We start from the raw sequence: 14,590 nt of genomic DNA, 5'->3' as shown, positions 1-14,590 counted from the left end.
TAGTAATTTCACACCTAAACATCACGGCTAGCAGAGTGGCGCAGCGGAAGCGTGCTGGGCCCATAACCCAGAGGTCGATGGATCGAAACCATCCTCTGCTATGTTCTTTTTTCCTCTCTCGCCACAAAGTAAACCTAAGAAGTAGTTTTAGCAACTGTCTACTGTTTGCTTGCAGAGACGGAAAGTAATAGGCAATTAAAGCATGCATGCTGCGCTCAACATTTTTTCAGGGTGAAAACTGAGCTTTCAATTAACTGTGAGATGGTCGCGGACTCAGAGAGCGGTGACGCTAAACCCAGCTTGTCTGCGCACCACCAGACTGACTGCGTAATACAGACTAACTACAGTCGGCCGGGTTTTATAATGTCAGCAAAAGTGATATGGAATAGCCTTTTCTCCCTGCTCTGTTTTCTTCTGTGGTGCTTATAACCACCAACTCAGTATGGTGTTCTTAATTTAATTCTTTATTCCTTTAGAGCTCTAGATGCTGACCATGGAGATGGGGTAATAGTCTCTCGGCAGAGAATTGAGTGTTTCCGGTGAGGTTTATAGAAGGAAAAGGGGACTGAGACCTCGCCTTACTTTCCACAGTCTTGGAAAACAACCAAAACCAGAACTGGCATCTCAATCTTTTATGTCAGTCTCTACTGAGTTGTAAGATATCCCGATGCATCAAAGACAGCTGAAAATCCTGTAATTACGATAGGTTATTCCCCAAGAGGACACTCTAGACTTTTCTTTGTCCAGCTCCAAGTGTTGGGCAGTTTGTTCTGACAACTCTTACCTCTTTTGTTAATAATCTTTGATATTCCTCCAAGCCAAATTTCCTGTGTCAGGTCTGGCTGCACTTATCTCCCAGTAAGTGGTGGACTCTGATATCAGGCCTTGAAAGCACCAGTCAGTCCTTCTAAGTGCTGCAGACAGACTGGAGGCAACTGAGGAGAATTGACGTCTGACCAAGAATTTGACAGGGCCAAGCTCGGAGAATGTAACCAAATATTAATGGTTAGAAATGTAGAGTTTTGCCTATTTTCTCAGCTGCTCAGGCCAAGGATGGAGGATGACTTCAGCCAATGGCTAGGCAATATAGGGAGACCTCTGAGGGGGAAAAATACAAGTGGAATAAAATCTAAGTCTAGTGCTAATGGTTTTCCTCTTAAATTATGTGCTGCCTTCTGGAATACAATCTGATACCTTTTTTCCCCCCTACTCAAAATCTTAATTGTTGAGATGCTAAAGTCAGAAGGAAACAATTCTCTCTAGTTTGCAAATATGATAAAGAAAACTGGTCATCGACTCATTACACAGCCACTTGAAATGTAATTTGTGATCCTTGCTTCATCTAAAATAGACTGGAGAAGAAAAAGAGAGAAAGGAGGAAGGGGGAGATCAGAAAAACTCAGGAAGCACATTTGCCAGGGGATCTGTACTAGGAAGGGAGGGGTCTTTAGGCTGACTGTGTCACTCTTTCCTTTTTCCCTTTTTTCTTGTGAGACAGAAGGAAAGGGACAAACCACTAACTAAAAGGAAAGGAATTTTAGAGACAGGATGGAGGAAAAACAGGTAAAAGAGGGTGTATCACAAGACACAGGGAAGCAGGAATCTGTCCAGGAACCCCCCTATGTAATTATCTGGCCTTGTATACATAGCTCAAAACACTACATTGTGCTCGACTCATATCTAAAACTTTCCCTTGCCCATTAAGAATACCATCATTGAAAAACAAAGCAAAGGTGCTATCAGTAGAGAAAAATGTTCGTCTTGCTTTTTAAACTTCGATAATTATTCAGCCAATGGTAAACAACCCTTGAGAGGGTAGAGAAAAGCACTGAGGTTCGAGTGCTTGCTTAGCAAATACAATGACTTGAGTTCAATCTTCCAGACCAAAACAAGCAAACAAACAACCCCCCCCCCCAAAAAAAATCAATAAGCTACTCTGGATAGTTCCTGTGCCCTCACTCTCACCTCACTGTTGTTAGGAAGGCGACAATTTTTCCTCTGGTTTCCTTTTTTTTCTTCACTAGCTTTTGAATGCAGACTCTGTGAGGCCCTGTGCTCTGCCCAGAGGGGCCAAGTAGGAATTCTTAGTTGAGGACCAAATAAAGTGGGAAGTTCTGGGCAATTGATCCAGGCCCTGGTGCCAGGAGATTCCATGAAGAGTTTGTCCTGGCTCCAGAAAAATTTGCTTATGTCCAGATTTCCAAATTTGAGGAAAAAAAAAAAACAATAGTTGTTTAGTCTGGGTTATATTCTAAACTTTTTTTAAAAAAGATTTAGGCTGTTTTGTATTGGAATGCGAACCTTCTTGAAAATTGGGAGACTCGAAGACGCTGTGCTATACAGGTCGGTGCCCACAGCACCTGCCAGTGCCCACCAGCTTTGGAAACACGCATGCGCTGTGACTTGTCTTAGGACAGAGCTGAACAAAACTACTGAGACGTCTGTCTTTGGGTTCTTATCGAAAGACGGATGCTAAGGATATGGACCTGAAGGATTAAGACTTCCTCCAGAAGGGGTGGAGAGGTGGGTCAGCTGTTAAAAGGCTAGGCTCACAACCCAAACTGTAAGATGTCCCTCAGGATCTGAAGATGGGGAAGGGAAAGGCTAAAATCCTGACTCCAGGCAGCGTTTTCACAGCAGGACAACCAGTCTCACCTGGAACTGAATATCTGCATGCCCTGGGTTCGTTCTTATGGGTTCTATAAAACTCTAACACTGCCACAGAAAAAGTAGAGGCAGCTCAGGAACTCTTATCTCCCCAGCTCTCACCAAACTGTGAACAAGTTTACTTATTTTTTTTCTTTGCTGATTTCTGTTTCATAATTTCTTTTGAAATTGGGGGGAAACTAGAGTGGCAGGATTAAGGGCCTAAGTGTCTCATAACACTGTATCAAACCTTTTTCTTAACATGAATACAGTGTTAGAAGGACTTCAAGAAAATCTGTAGAAGGGGCATAGTTTCAAATATCCAGTGACAATTGGACCCCCCCTTCTCCACCCCCACTCCCCCTGTGAGCAACTACATAAAATCATGTTTAGAGAATCTCTTAGGTGTGGCTTTAGCTACAATTTTAACTAAATGTAGATTTTTAAAATGAAAAAGAATGTGAAATAATAGCAGGTTGAAAAAAAATAGTGTTAAGTATGGTGATGGATTTAAACTGTGTTCCCTACAAATGCACAGGATCTGGTTTTGTCCTTCCATATGATTGTCTTTGGAGACAGGGTCTTTAAAGAGCTAACTCTCAGGCTGCAGCTGGGTTAGTGGCTGACCACTTGCCCAGCAGCGTGCCCTCAGTCCATCTTCCATTAAGGGAGGTCCTAAGAGCAGAGCCCTGATTAGGCAGAACACATGGGGCTGAAGGGGTCAAAGACACAGCATGAAGGCAACCACCTGCCAAGTCCGGGAGCAAGGGAGGCCTCAGGAGAAGCCACATGTGTTCATGCCTTGATCTTGAACTTAGAATATTTGTTGCCTGTGTTATGTTGCTTATGTCAGGCGCGTTGTTCTAAGAGTGTTTAGTAAGATCTTTGGACGTGGCTAAGCACTAGAAACTAACAACGGAGGGATACGAGACAGAAATCTAAAACTGGAAAGCATGCCTCTAGCTATTTTCAGTTACTGCAGAACTTGTATCAATTTGATTTTGGGTAGTTTCTATTTTGGATAGCTCTGATTAGACTCCCCCCTCTACGGGGGCCCCCAGTTTTGTCCTTCTTACCCCCGCTCCCTCAATCATTTGGAGACTCTTGGAGAAGTTAATATAACTCTTTTAAATCTACAAGGAAATAAATAGTAAGTCTACTGCGATTCACTGACCACAACAAAAGGAAGCCTTTCAGTCTGGATAAGTCAAGACCATGGGTTTGTGTTTCTCTTTGTTGCCACAAGATGGCAGAAAAAGAGCAGCACATTCCACACCACTGCAAAACCAGATTACTCCCCAGATAGGCCCACTTGCCTTGCTTTAACTGCATGCAGGAAGTGAGTCTTTGTGCAGAGGGAGTGCGGTGCTGAAGCTTACCGTGCTATTGTTAGAGAAAGAGCTACAAAATATGATTTACTGGAGAAAGCAGACCATGTGGTAACAGAGACCATCAATACCCTGAAACACCAAAAATGAATCTAGGTACTATCAGGACTACGGAGAGCTGCAGAGCTTAGGTTATCATGGATGTCCCATGAATATTAGAAGCTAACCCACACCCCGGAGGCCTTGCTGGGGACCACTGGCTTTAAATGCAGTTTTGACTTCTATTGGATTCATGAACATGGACATTCAAATCACAGAGCCTTTAAGATGAGCTGTCCCAGAGCTCCCAGGTTCCGCTTTAGCTGGGGGAAATCACTATTAACACCCTTACCCACGCAGCATAGCTAGGCTGTGGTTATTCAGGGTAATTAATTAGGAGGAATGACGAGTTGATTTCGCCAGCAACCGAAGGCCAGAGACGCGCGAAATTTAAAGTGTGATTATTTAGTGCCATTCTAAAATTAACTTTTCCAAAAATAAATCCCCTTAAAATGCAAAATCCAAGGACTATCAAAATGCAGGTAGTTCCTGGCCATTTATACCATTTTTACTGGAGGGGAAGCAGGAGTTTGCCTGTGCAGTAGGACTGATCTTCCCAAAACATACTGAGATCTTTTGGTACCTTATGTTTTCTTAGCACCCGGGCGAAACAACTCCCCTCAACAATAAGAGCGTGTAGACGGCCCTTTTATAAGACAGTGTGGGTGGCTCTGAAAAGAGCCTTTGTGTGCGTGGTGAGCTGCGCGCGCTCACTTGGAGCTGGTGTACTTGGTGACGGCCTTGGTGCCCTCCGACACGGCGTGCTTGGCCAGCTCCCCGGGCAGCAGCAGGCGCACGGCCGTCTGGATCTCCCGCGACGTGATGGTCGAGCGCTTGTTGTAGTGCGCCAGGCGCGAGGCCTCGCTGGCGATGCGCTCGAAGATGTCGTTGACGAACGAGTTCATGATGCCCATGGCCTTGGACGAGATGCCCGTGTCGGGGTGCACTTGCTTCAGCACCTTGTACACGTACACGGAGTAGCTCTCCTTGCGGCTGCGCTTGCGCTTCTTGCCGTCCTTCTTCTGCGCCTTGGTCACGGCCTTCTTGGAGCCCTTCTTCGGGGCGGGGGCGGACTTCGCGGGCTCAGGCATGGCGATCCAGAGAGAAACAGTAGAAGTGAAAAGCAAATGTCACAGTAAGCTACGTTTGCCACTGGCTGCTTTTTAAACAAACTTGTAACCAGGTCAGTCTTGAAACAGAAAACGTCATCTACTGAAAGCCCAATCAGAGCAAGGGTTTTTCAAAACCACTGTACCATTGGTAACTTTATGTGTAGCCAATGAAGTCGCTCCGTTTTCGCGCCCTCTGTTGACTATAAAGTATGCGAGTGTGACTTAATTCTTCAAACTCAGTCACTTCTAGCTACTAGGCTTCCGTCATGTCTGGACGCGGCAAACAGGGCGGCAAGGCGCGCGCCAAGGCTAAGACGCGCTCGTCCCGCGCCGGCCTGCAGTTCCCCGTGGGCCGCGTGCACCGGCTGCTGCGCAAGGGCAACTACTCGGAGCGCGTGGGCGCCGGCGCCCCGGTCTACCTGGCGGCCGTGCTGGAGTACCTGACGGCCGAGATCCTGGAGCTGGCCGGCAACGCGGCGCGCGACAACAAGAAGACGCGCATCATTCCGCGACACTTGCAGCTGGCCATCCGCAACGACGAGGAGCTCAACAAGCTGCTGGGACGCGTCACCATCGCGCAGGGCGGCGTCCTGCCCAACATCCAGGCCGTGCTGCTGCCCAAGAAGACTGAGAGCCACCACAAGGCCAAGGGAAAATAAGTCCAGGCTCTGATCCTTACCGTACTTAAAAGGCTCTTTTCAGAGCCATCCACATTATTTTAAAGGACTGTACATTTTGAAACAAAGTAAGCCACCTATACTGTAAAGTCTCTAAAAGCCCAAATCATTTACATTGAATTATCTCTTGAGCCAAGAGTTTTATTTCCCTCTTTAGGTATGCTAAACAATGAATTAAGGTTGGAGTGTATACAGTCAGGCATGGTGGCACACGCCTTGAGTTCGAAACTAGTCAAGTCGACAGAGTCCAAGGCTAACGGAGAAAACTCTCGAAAAACAAACATCCCAAACAAAAAAGGGTTGGGATTTTGGCCTAGGTGCAGTGAACACCTTTAATCCCAACATTCATTAGGCAGGCCGATATGAGTTCAGAGGCACTCTGATTCACAAAGTGAGTTCCAGGACAGCCAGGGCTACACGGAGAACACGCCCCCTCCCCCAAAAAGTACTTTCACCATTTAAAGTGGTCATTTTAAGAAGTATGGAGAACAGCACGTTTACTGGGAAACAACTAAGTACTCTGAAGAGTCTACACTCAAATGCTGATTATGTGCATGATTGACAAGTCCAAACCGCTATTCGCCAACAACAAATCAGCTAAAGATGCTAATATAATCTGAAACAAAAAAGTAAAAAAAAAAAGTCTTTAATAGAAATTGATTTTTCACGAAAATTCGGTCAGACGCTTCTATTTTTTAATTATTGCACACTTAAACTGAAAAGCTTATTCTGATTATCCAAGGTTAGAATAGGAAAACAGCCTTCTGATTTTTTTTCTTTCAAGTTCAGTACAGTGTCGGAAACAGCGACATGAAATGAGCATGGAAGTACCTCATGAATGGTAGGGAAACAGAAGCAGCTGCTGAGGTTCCACTTCAGCGGTAAGGCAAAGAAAATTTGGCGCGTAAATTTGAAATTGCCCGCGCAGCGTCGGGATTGGTCAATGAAACCATTAACGAGCAAGGAGCAGAAAGTTCTTGCTCAGTTTCACTTTGGGTAAATTTTCAAGGGGTTAAAAAAAAATGTACAAGCAGCGCTGCACTCAACAGTAAATCTAGCAATAGGCATGTGCATATCCTTTCCCTGAACATGCAATAGGGGAAACTGCACGCTATGGCTCAAAATGCACAAGCGGCTCTCGGATCACAGAAAACAAAAGAGCTCAACAGCCAATTGAGTTGTTCCTGCAGCCATTTAGACCAATCAGAATCCACGCGTCTGTATAAATCATGGTCGCGAGGCTTCCTTCTCTCATAATTTCGTTTCCAGGTGTAAGAAGCTTACTCAATGGCTCGTACTAAGCAGACCGCGCGTAAGTCCACCGGCGGCAAGGCCCCGCGCAAGCAGCTGGCCACCAAGGCCGCCCGCAAGAGCGCGCCGGCCACCGGCGGCGTGAAGAAGCCCCACCGCTACCGGCCCGGCACCGTGGCGCTGCGCGAGATCCGGCGCTACCAGAAGTCCACCGAGCTGCTGATCCGCAAGCTGCCGTTCCAGCGGCTGGTGCGCGAGATCGCGCAGGACTTCAAGACCGACCTGCGCTTCCAGAGCTCGGCCGTCATGGCGCTGCAGGAGGCCTGCGAGGCCTACCTCGTGGGGCTGTTTGAGGACACGAACCTGTGCGCCATCCACGCCAAGCGTGTGACCATCATGCCCAAGGACATCCAGCTGGCCCGCCGCATCCGCGGGGAGAGGGCCTAAGTTGGTCCTTGGACTGTTTTTCAAAGGCTCTTTTCAGAGCCACCCATATCTACATCTAAGAGAGCTGTTTTTACTTTGGAGTCTTGTCCAACAATACTTGCCTACCTTTTGGGAGTTTTCCCAAGTATCTGTACTGGAGAATACTTAAAACAGCTATCTAATTGTGCCTAAGTGACATTTGATACAGCCTAGGCCCTTGTGGGATTGTGTTTTCTGGTTGTTTAGTTTAGGAAGCAGCTGAAGGCAGGTAGAGTCGAAAAAGGTATCTTATGATGTAAATCACAGTATTCCACCTCCCCCTCCCTAAACCCTAGAAATAAGCAAGCAGCTTAGTAACTATGGGTGTTTATGTGTATCCGCACCACCTGTGTCCCTGGTCCTCTGAGGCCAGAAGAGGGCATTGGGTTCCCTGGCATTTCAGTTCTAGAGGGTTGTGAGCCACCAGGTGCAAGCTGGGAATCCAATATTCTGGAAGTGCTACAACCCCAATAAGGGAGCTTGTGTTAGCTTGTACACAACTGGTAGTGTACTCAGAAACCCCCAGATAAGTGACTTGGGTAGAGAAACTGGAAGAAAACCATAAGGAAGATGCAAGCTTTGTAACTAGCCAGAATACTAAAACCAGCTTCCGGTGTCATGTGAAGGATAAGTGCCCATGAACCTAACATGTTTTCCTTTTCATCAGAACCTTCAACTTTTGGGGGTCTTGTTTGTTGTGTTTTGCTTTGTTTTGAGTTTTGCCCAGTGAGCTATGTAACATTCCTACCTCAAGGCATCACTGGGCTCATTGGGAAACACACTTGTGCAAGAGTCAGGAGAAGTTCTGATCCCTAGCAATCACATGCACATGGAGGCCTGGATAGATCCCAGAGACAAGCTGACTAACTTAGCCCCTCAGCTCAGGGTGGGAATCAACCGGTCGGAGACTTCAACTGAAGGTATAAGGCAAAAAGAGATCAGGCCTGTGTCAACCTCTAGCCACGTGCACACACATAAACAATACATACACACACACACAAACCTGCACTACATACCCACACATTACCACACTCACCACACAAACAAACATTTTAGGTATGATAACATCATAGTGCATAAATTGGAATTTATCCCTAGAACAAAATAAAGTCCCTCTCCAACAAAGTGACCTGGAAAGGAAGGCCCCCCCAGGGCCACTGCCAAGGGAGAGTTTGAATCCAGGCTAACACCATCGGTTGACAGACTGTAAACAGTGTGTTCTTTCCTTCCACGTGAAGATACAAAGATCTATTGCTAACTCCAGAAGGACTCACGCGGGTTTTAGGTTATATTAGTTTAGTTTTTATTTCTTTGTTTTCAGGTTTGCACTCACCAGTACTCAGCATATGTCTCACACTTTTAGGCTTTCAGTTAGAATTACATGATTTTTCTTTTTTAATGAGAAATGATCAGGTACGGCTACATGTACACGAATATTCTGTTCCTGGCAACATTCCCTGGGATAGGGCTATTGCAACAGTGTGATCACCTTCTAAATAAACTATAAATTCTGGCACAGCTCATCTCCCACATAAGAACTCCACTTTGCTTTAGTAATGGTGGACAAAAATGAGTACCCAGTGGCAGATGTTACACTCTGATTGAATATTCTAGCGGGTAGACAGTAATGTTATTCATAAAACAAGGATCACTAAAAAGTTGGGTAATGAATCCAGGATACATTTGTTGTTGTTGTTGTTGTTGTTGTTGTTTCCTACAAGAAATCTGGAAGTTATAGAAATAGAAACACAAAAAGGGTAAGTCTCTGTCAGACATAAAGATCTGGAATTCAGTAGCATTAAAAAAAAAAAGCTTAAACTAAAGGAAGGGGTTATCTCTTGTAAGTTCTGTTTTATTGACCATATTAAACTCCTAATTTGCCGTGTTCATAAGTCTGTGCTCATGGCAGTCTGTGCTGGGTGACCTTACTCCCCTTCATAGCTCCTTTTAATCCCAGAACAGATGCCACTCGCCATAGACCACATTCTCTTAAACTACCGTGGTCTCTGCTCCCCTCCTCCATAGACTTCTTCACCCTTCCCTATGGTGTTTGCTCACTTTTGTGTTTTTCTCGTTTTGTGTTTCTCCTCTCTTTAGCTCCGACACTATACTTATGGTGTCTAAGCGTAAAATAAATTGTTTCTGAAAGAGCAGTTAGAATTTAAGGAGATAACAGGCATTGTGCTTAAATTCCAGAAACAGCAAAACTGTTAGGAGATATAAATATAAAATTCCTTTCCAATGTCCAGGTTTCCTATGTTCGTATGGGTAACATCAAAGGTATCTGACCCCACAGTTCTCCAAATGGCCTTTGGCTTTTCTGAAGAAATTGAATTTTTCCTGAAGACATCTTGTCCGGTCATTAGTGCTTTTGAGGTTGAGACAACATTCAATACCGTAGTTATTACTGCAGTTCCATAGGACGCATCCCTATACCAGTAGCTGCTCAGCGTACAAAGTAACATCTTAAATCATTTCCTTATAACAGTTCTTTTCTTCTTTTTCTCTTTATTTTTGAGATGGGGTGTCTCGCTGTATAGCCCTGACTGGCCTGGAATCCCCAGAGATCTGCCTCCTGAACACTGAGATCAGAGAAGAGTGGCACCAGTGCACAGCAATGTTCGTAACAGTCATGAGATGAGTCAGTAATGGACATCAGACAGGTATAACAACAGTTAACTACTAATACTCGTAACAGGAAAGCAAAGCTAGAAGCATTGTTTTCTAAATGTTTATTAATTTATAGACCCACTGCAAACTCACAGCAATCCTTACTCGGCCTTTGGCGTCTTCAAGCTCAGCAATTCCACTGCCTCAGACAGCAGGGGATGGTATTAACAAGTGTGAGCCACCCTATACGTGGCTTGGGAGAGTTCATTTTCGTGCTACAGCAGCACAATCATATTTATGGACACGGGATCACTGCAGAAAATGTGTCGCGCTTCTCAGCGTGTATGCTAACAGATCATCAAACTCTCCCTACCTATTAGTCCAGTTTCGTTTGATTTCCTGGTCCGCGTTGCCGGCCAGCTCCAGGATCTAGGCCGTCAGGTACTCCAGCACGGCCGCCAGGTACACGCCAGTCCTTGCGCAGCAGCCGGTGCACGCGACCCACGGGGAACTGCAGGCCGGCGCGGGACGAGCGCGTCTTGGCCTTGGCGCGAGCCTTGCCGCCCTGCTTGCCGCGACCGGATATCATGAGCCAAACACTATGTATAATAATTTACGTGCTGAAGCAGAAGTTCACTATTGTTTACAAATGGCGGTAAAATAGAATACTTGGCAACAGTTAAGATTCTATTATCATGTTAACCCGTGGAAGCACAAGCTTGGAATATCTGCATTCTGATTGGATGAAAGTCACTTCCAACTGACCAATAACAATGTGTCCCACTTTCTGCTCTATTTGCATAAGGCAGTCTATATAAGGCGTGCGTTCGCACTGTCACCCATAACTTTTCTCCTGTCTTTTGAGTCAACTTCTCTTAAAATGCCTGAGCCAACAAAGTCCGCCCCCGCCCCGAAGAAGGGCTCCAAGAAGGCCGTGACCAAGGCGCAGAAGAAGGACGGCAAGAAGCGCAAGCGCAGCCGCAAGGAGAGCTACTCCGTGTACGTGTACAAGGTGCTGAAGCAGGTGCACCCCGACACGGGCATCTCGTCCAAGGCCATGGGCATCATGAACTCGTTCGTCAACGACATCTTCGAGCGCATCGCCAGCGAGGCCTCGCGCCTGGCGCACTACAACAAGCGCTCGACCATCACGTCGCGGGAGATCCAGACGGCCGTGCGCCTGCTGCTGCCCGGGGAGCTGGCCAAGCACGCCGTGTCGGAGGGCACCAAGGCCGTCACCAAGTACACCAGCTCCAAGTGAGCGCGCTGCGCCTCACCTCGCACACAAAGGCTCTTTTCAGAGCCACCCAACTTTTCTTTTGAAAGGGCTCGTACATGACCAGCTGTTTTGTGATACTTACCTATTTGGATTTTCGGATGTCCCACAAGTTTTTCGGGCACTGCCACGGAATATCCTCAATTCTCAGCATTTCAGGTCTCCCCTGTGTTCGTGCTTCTAGAAATTTTGACAGAGTCCTCACTTTCTAACAGCCTCAAAGTGCAAAGTTGCAGTCGGTTTTGCTACTTTGTAACTTAGTTTCCTGTGGTATCATAATAGCACCATTGTTTGTCTTAAGTCTCACTGCTTTTCATTTTGTTGTCTAGGCACCAGGTCTCTAGCTGCCTAGCTTTAGAATTTAATCACCCCGGCTGGCCTCATTTGGGTTCCTCCTCCCTTAACTTGGGTAGCTGGTTTAACTTTACAATATTTTACCCCTCCCCCCTTGGTTGTCTAGCAACCTTAGGTGACTTTTTTTTTTTAATGATCTTCTGTTACGCCATTGCTTGCTGTGACTTAATTTTTTTACTGTGCATATAAGGAAATGCGAAAGAATTTATTTTTTGGTATGCTGTTCGTGTTTCCAAATGGAATAGACAGGAGAGAGAGGGAAGCTCATAGGGTTGCAGTGTGGTTTCCATTATAGTTTTGGGATTCTGCGTACATGTGTTACATTTTTCTCTTAATCATAAAATATCAGGTAAAAATTCATTCAAGCAAAATAGAAATTTCAAGAAAATGAATTATTTCTAAATCATTTCAGTAGTTCATTAAAACGAATAAAGTATTAATTAGTCCCATATAGGTAGGTAATTGAATATTGTCCTACTTTGCTTTGTATTACTGTTGTAAACATCATGAGCAAAAACAACGTGAGGAAAGGCAGTATAGGCTTACAAACCCTTTCTGATTTAGCCCATCACTGAAGGGCAGGAAGTCCAGCTGAGCAGAGGTGGGAAGCTGACTTCAAATCCAAATGCTTTTCTTCCCCCTGCCGAACCGCTTAAGCCGTAGGCCGCACTCACTGCCCTCTGTGAGCTTGTCTCTACCACATCAACCACTGAGAAATGCCCCACAGAAATACCTGCAGGTCAATCTGATAAAGGCTTTTTCTCAATTGGGAGTCTTTACATCAGGTGATTCTTGTGTCAAGTAACCAACACATATATCAATAAAACATTAGTACACAGATGTTCAAAATAAAGTTTAGCTTAGTATAGGAAGAGCTTAATATGCTTGTCTAACCATTTTGTTTATTATCTCTGATCTCTATAGCATCATGTGGAACAAATTCTACTGTCTTCCTCCCTTTAAAGTTGAAGAAATCAAATGAGGATGGACCGCGCTGAAGTCACAGCTTACATCCAGCCTTGTGTGAACGCAGAGACTGAGCTGTGAACTATTCTCCAAAGAGTTACATAATCCTGATGTAATACATTATAAAATTAAATACCTCACATTCTGTAAGATTTCAATAAAATTTCTTTTATTGGCTTTATTTTTATTTGTTTAGAGTGAGAGTTTGCTTTGTAGCCAGACTTGCTTGGAACTCACAAAAGACCTCGTCCTTCCTCGGCCTGCTACACGCTGCCACTATAGGCATGTCTACCAGGACCAGCTCTTGTGCATCTAGAAGTACAATTTCTGCCTGAATCCGTGGGAGAGGGTAAACTTTCTCTGATAGTCCTTATAATCCAGAGAATGACCTGTGATTAGTACAATTTCAGTTTTCAGTGAGTCATTTTATTTGAGTATAGAGCAAGTCAAAAGCAAACAGAAAATAATGACAGAAGAAGCCGATAGTAAAACCTCATCGGATAGGATCTCAAAACATCTATCAGAAATCAACTGAGGAAGCATTCTTGAGGCAGCCAGCTGGGTTTCATGGAGCCACTGGCAGGGCAGTGTCTCTTTCTGGAAGACTAAAGTAAAATCAGGCAGCCCCTGTAGAGATGACTCCATCAAATCCCTTGCTCACTAGGGCAAGCAGGGACCAACTGGGAAAGCATCAGCCAGCTGGAGTTCCCTACTGAGCTTTCCCTCCACAGCAGTTAGCATAACTGAAGTACTACCTTTGGGGTGGGGGGAGGAGAGGGGAAGGAGACACTTTTTAAATTTCCATCTTAGGCGTGGTTCCCCTTCTAAGGACACGATGTTTGTATGCTTGGGCTGTTTTCTGTTCCTTTCATTCCTGCAACAATATTAGGGGACCTGCTAATCCTTAAGACAAAGGATTAGCTTGTAAAGAACTTCGGTTATTCTGGCGAAGGTGGGGGTGGGGGAGTGGGGTGTTCAAGACTGTTTCTCTTTGTAGTCCTGGTTGTCCGGTAGACCAGCCTATCTTGAAATTCAGAGCTCTGCGTGCCTCTGTCTCCCAAGTGCTGCAATTAAAGGCACGTGTCTCCACCACTCACCTGTAAGAGATTGAGACTTGGGTCAGAACTGTTGGGGAGTACTACAAGAACCCCACTCTCAGAGACAGCTTTTCAGTGGACTCCAACAGCATCTGGCAATTAACCAACATAGTGCACATCATAGCCACTCTGAGAGTTTCGAGAGTAAGTCAGTGAAGGAAAAGTGACTACTTTAAACTTGAGAGAGATCTAGAAATGTACATATTCCTTCTTAGTGGAGGAGGGAGACAGGCAAACTAGTGGAGGGCACTTTACACTCCTGACCTGGACTTGTGGTGCTGTCAGAGAGTGTTCATCCTAGCCCAGCTGCTTCTGGGTGCTTTGTCTTTGGAAACCTAAGGGAAACTCAGATTAAGCACCTCCATGAATTCGTTGTTTCCAAATACCCTCAGTTTGCACTGCAAAAGGCAAAATATAGAGTTGCATTTATGAAATCCCTCTGCCTCATAGACGTAAAGAATATTAAATATATGAAAAAGACAAATATTTCCACTGATGTGGAAGAAACAGTAATAAACTGGTGTTATAAAGGATTTACCGACAAACTTATAATTGATGTTATAAAGGGTTTACAGACAAACTGACTTAGGAAATGCTACGTAGCCCTCTCCCAGGCCTCAGGAAGGAGGTCTTTGGTGTAGGGAGCAGGTGAAGCCCTGAATGTGTGACATCCTAAGTGAATGTGTGCTGTGCTGTTGACATGGCATGG

The 14,590-nt window shown here is 45.3% G+C and overlaps 4 protein-coding genes across 4 annotated transcripts; 3 read left to right on the top strand and 1 right to left on the bottom strand.

The window, feature by feature from the left end:
- Window positions 1-4,769: 4,769 nt before the first annotated feature.
- On the bottom strand, window positions 4,770-5,230 carry LOC311604949 (histone H2B type 1-F/J/L). Its single transcript, XM_084795184.1, has one exon. It carries the CDS (start codon window positions 5,162-5,164, stop codon window positions 4,784-4,786), a length of 381 nt encoding a protein of 126 aa, XP_084651310.1. The 5' UTR covers window positions 5,165-5,230; the 3' UTR covers window positions 4,770-4,783.
- A 169-nt stretch (window positions 5,231-5,399) lies between these two features.
- Window positions 5,400-5,874, top strand: LOC311604759 (histone H2A type 1-B). The gene has a single exon (XM_084794814.1). The coding sequence runs from the start codon at window positions 5,452-5,454 to the stop codon at window positions 5,842-5,844; it is 393 nt and encodes a 130-aa protein (XP_084650940.1). The 5' UTR covers window positions 5,400-5,451; the 3' UTR covers window positions 5,845-5,874.
- Window positions 5,875-7,118: 1,244 nt separating this feature from the next.
- LOC311604633 (histone H3.1) lies at window positions 7,119-7,597 on the top strand. The gene has a single exon (XM_084794657.1). The coding sequence runs from the start codon at window positions 7,150-7,152 to the stop codon at window positions 7,558-7,560; it is 411 nt and encodes a 136-aa protein (XP_084650783.1). The 5' UTR covers window positions 7,119-7,149; the 3' UTR covers window positions 7,561-7,597.
- Window positions 7,598-11,023: 3,426 nt separating this feature from the next.
- Window positions 11,024-12,965, top strand: LOC311604702 (histone H2B type 1-F/J/L-like). The gene is made up of 2 exons (XM_084794760.1): window positions 11,024-11,445; window positions 12,743-12,965. The coding sequence occupies exons 1-2, from the start codon at window positions 11,069-11,071 to the stop codon at window positions 12,798-12,800; spliced, it is 435 nt and encodes a 144-aa protein (XP_084650886.1). The 5' UTR covers window positions 11,024-11,068; the 3' UTR covers window positions 12,801-12,965.
- Window positions 12,966-14,590: the final 1,625 nt, after the last annotated feature.

The sequence above is a fragment of the Acomys minous genome (genome assembly GCF_964271855.1).
Source record: "Acomys minous genome assembly, chromosome: 9".
Lineage (NCBI taxonomy): Eukaryota > Metazoa > Chordata > Mammalia > Rodentia > Muridae > Acomys > Acomys minous.
Note: the sequence above shows the minus strand (reverse complement) of the source record. Positions and strands in the feature narration are given on the sequence as shown.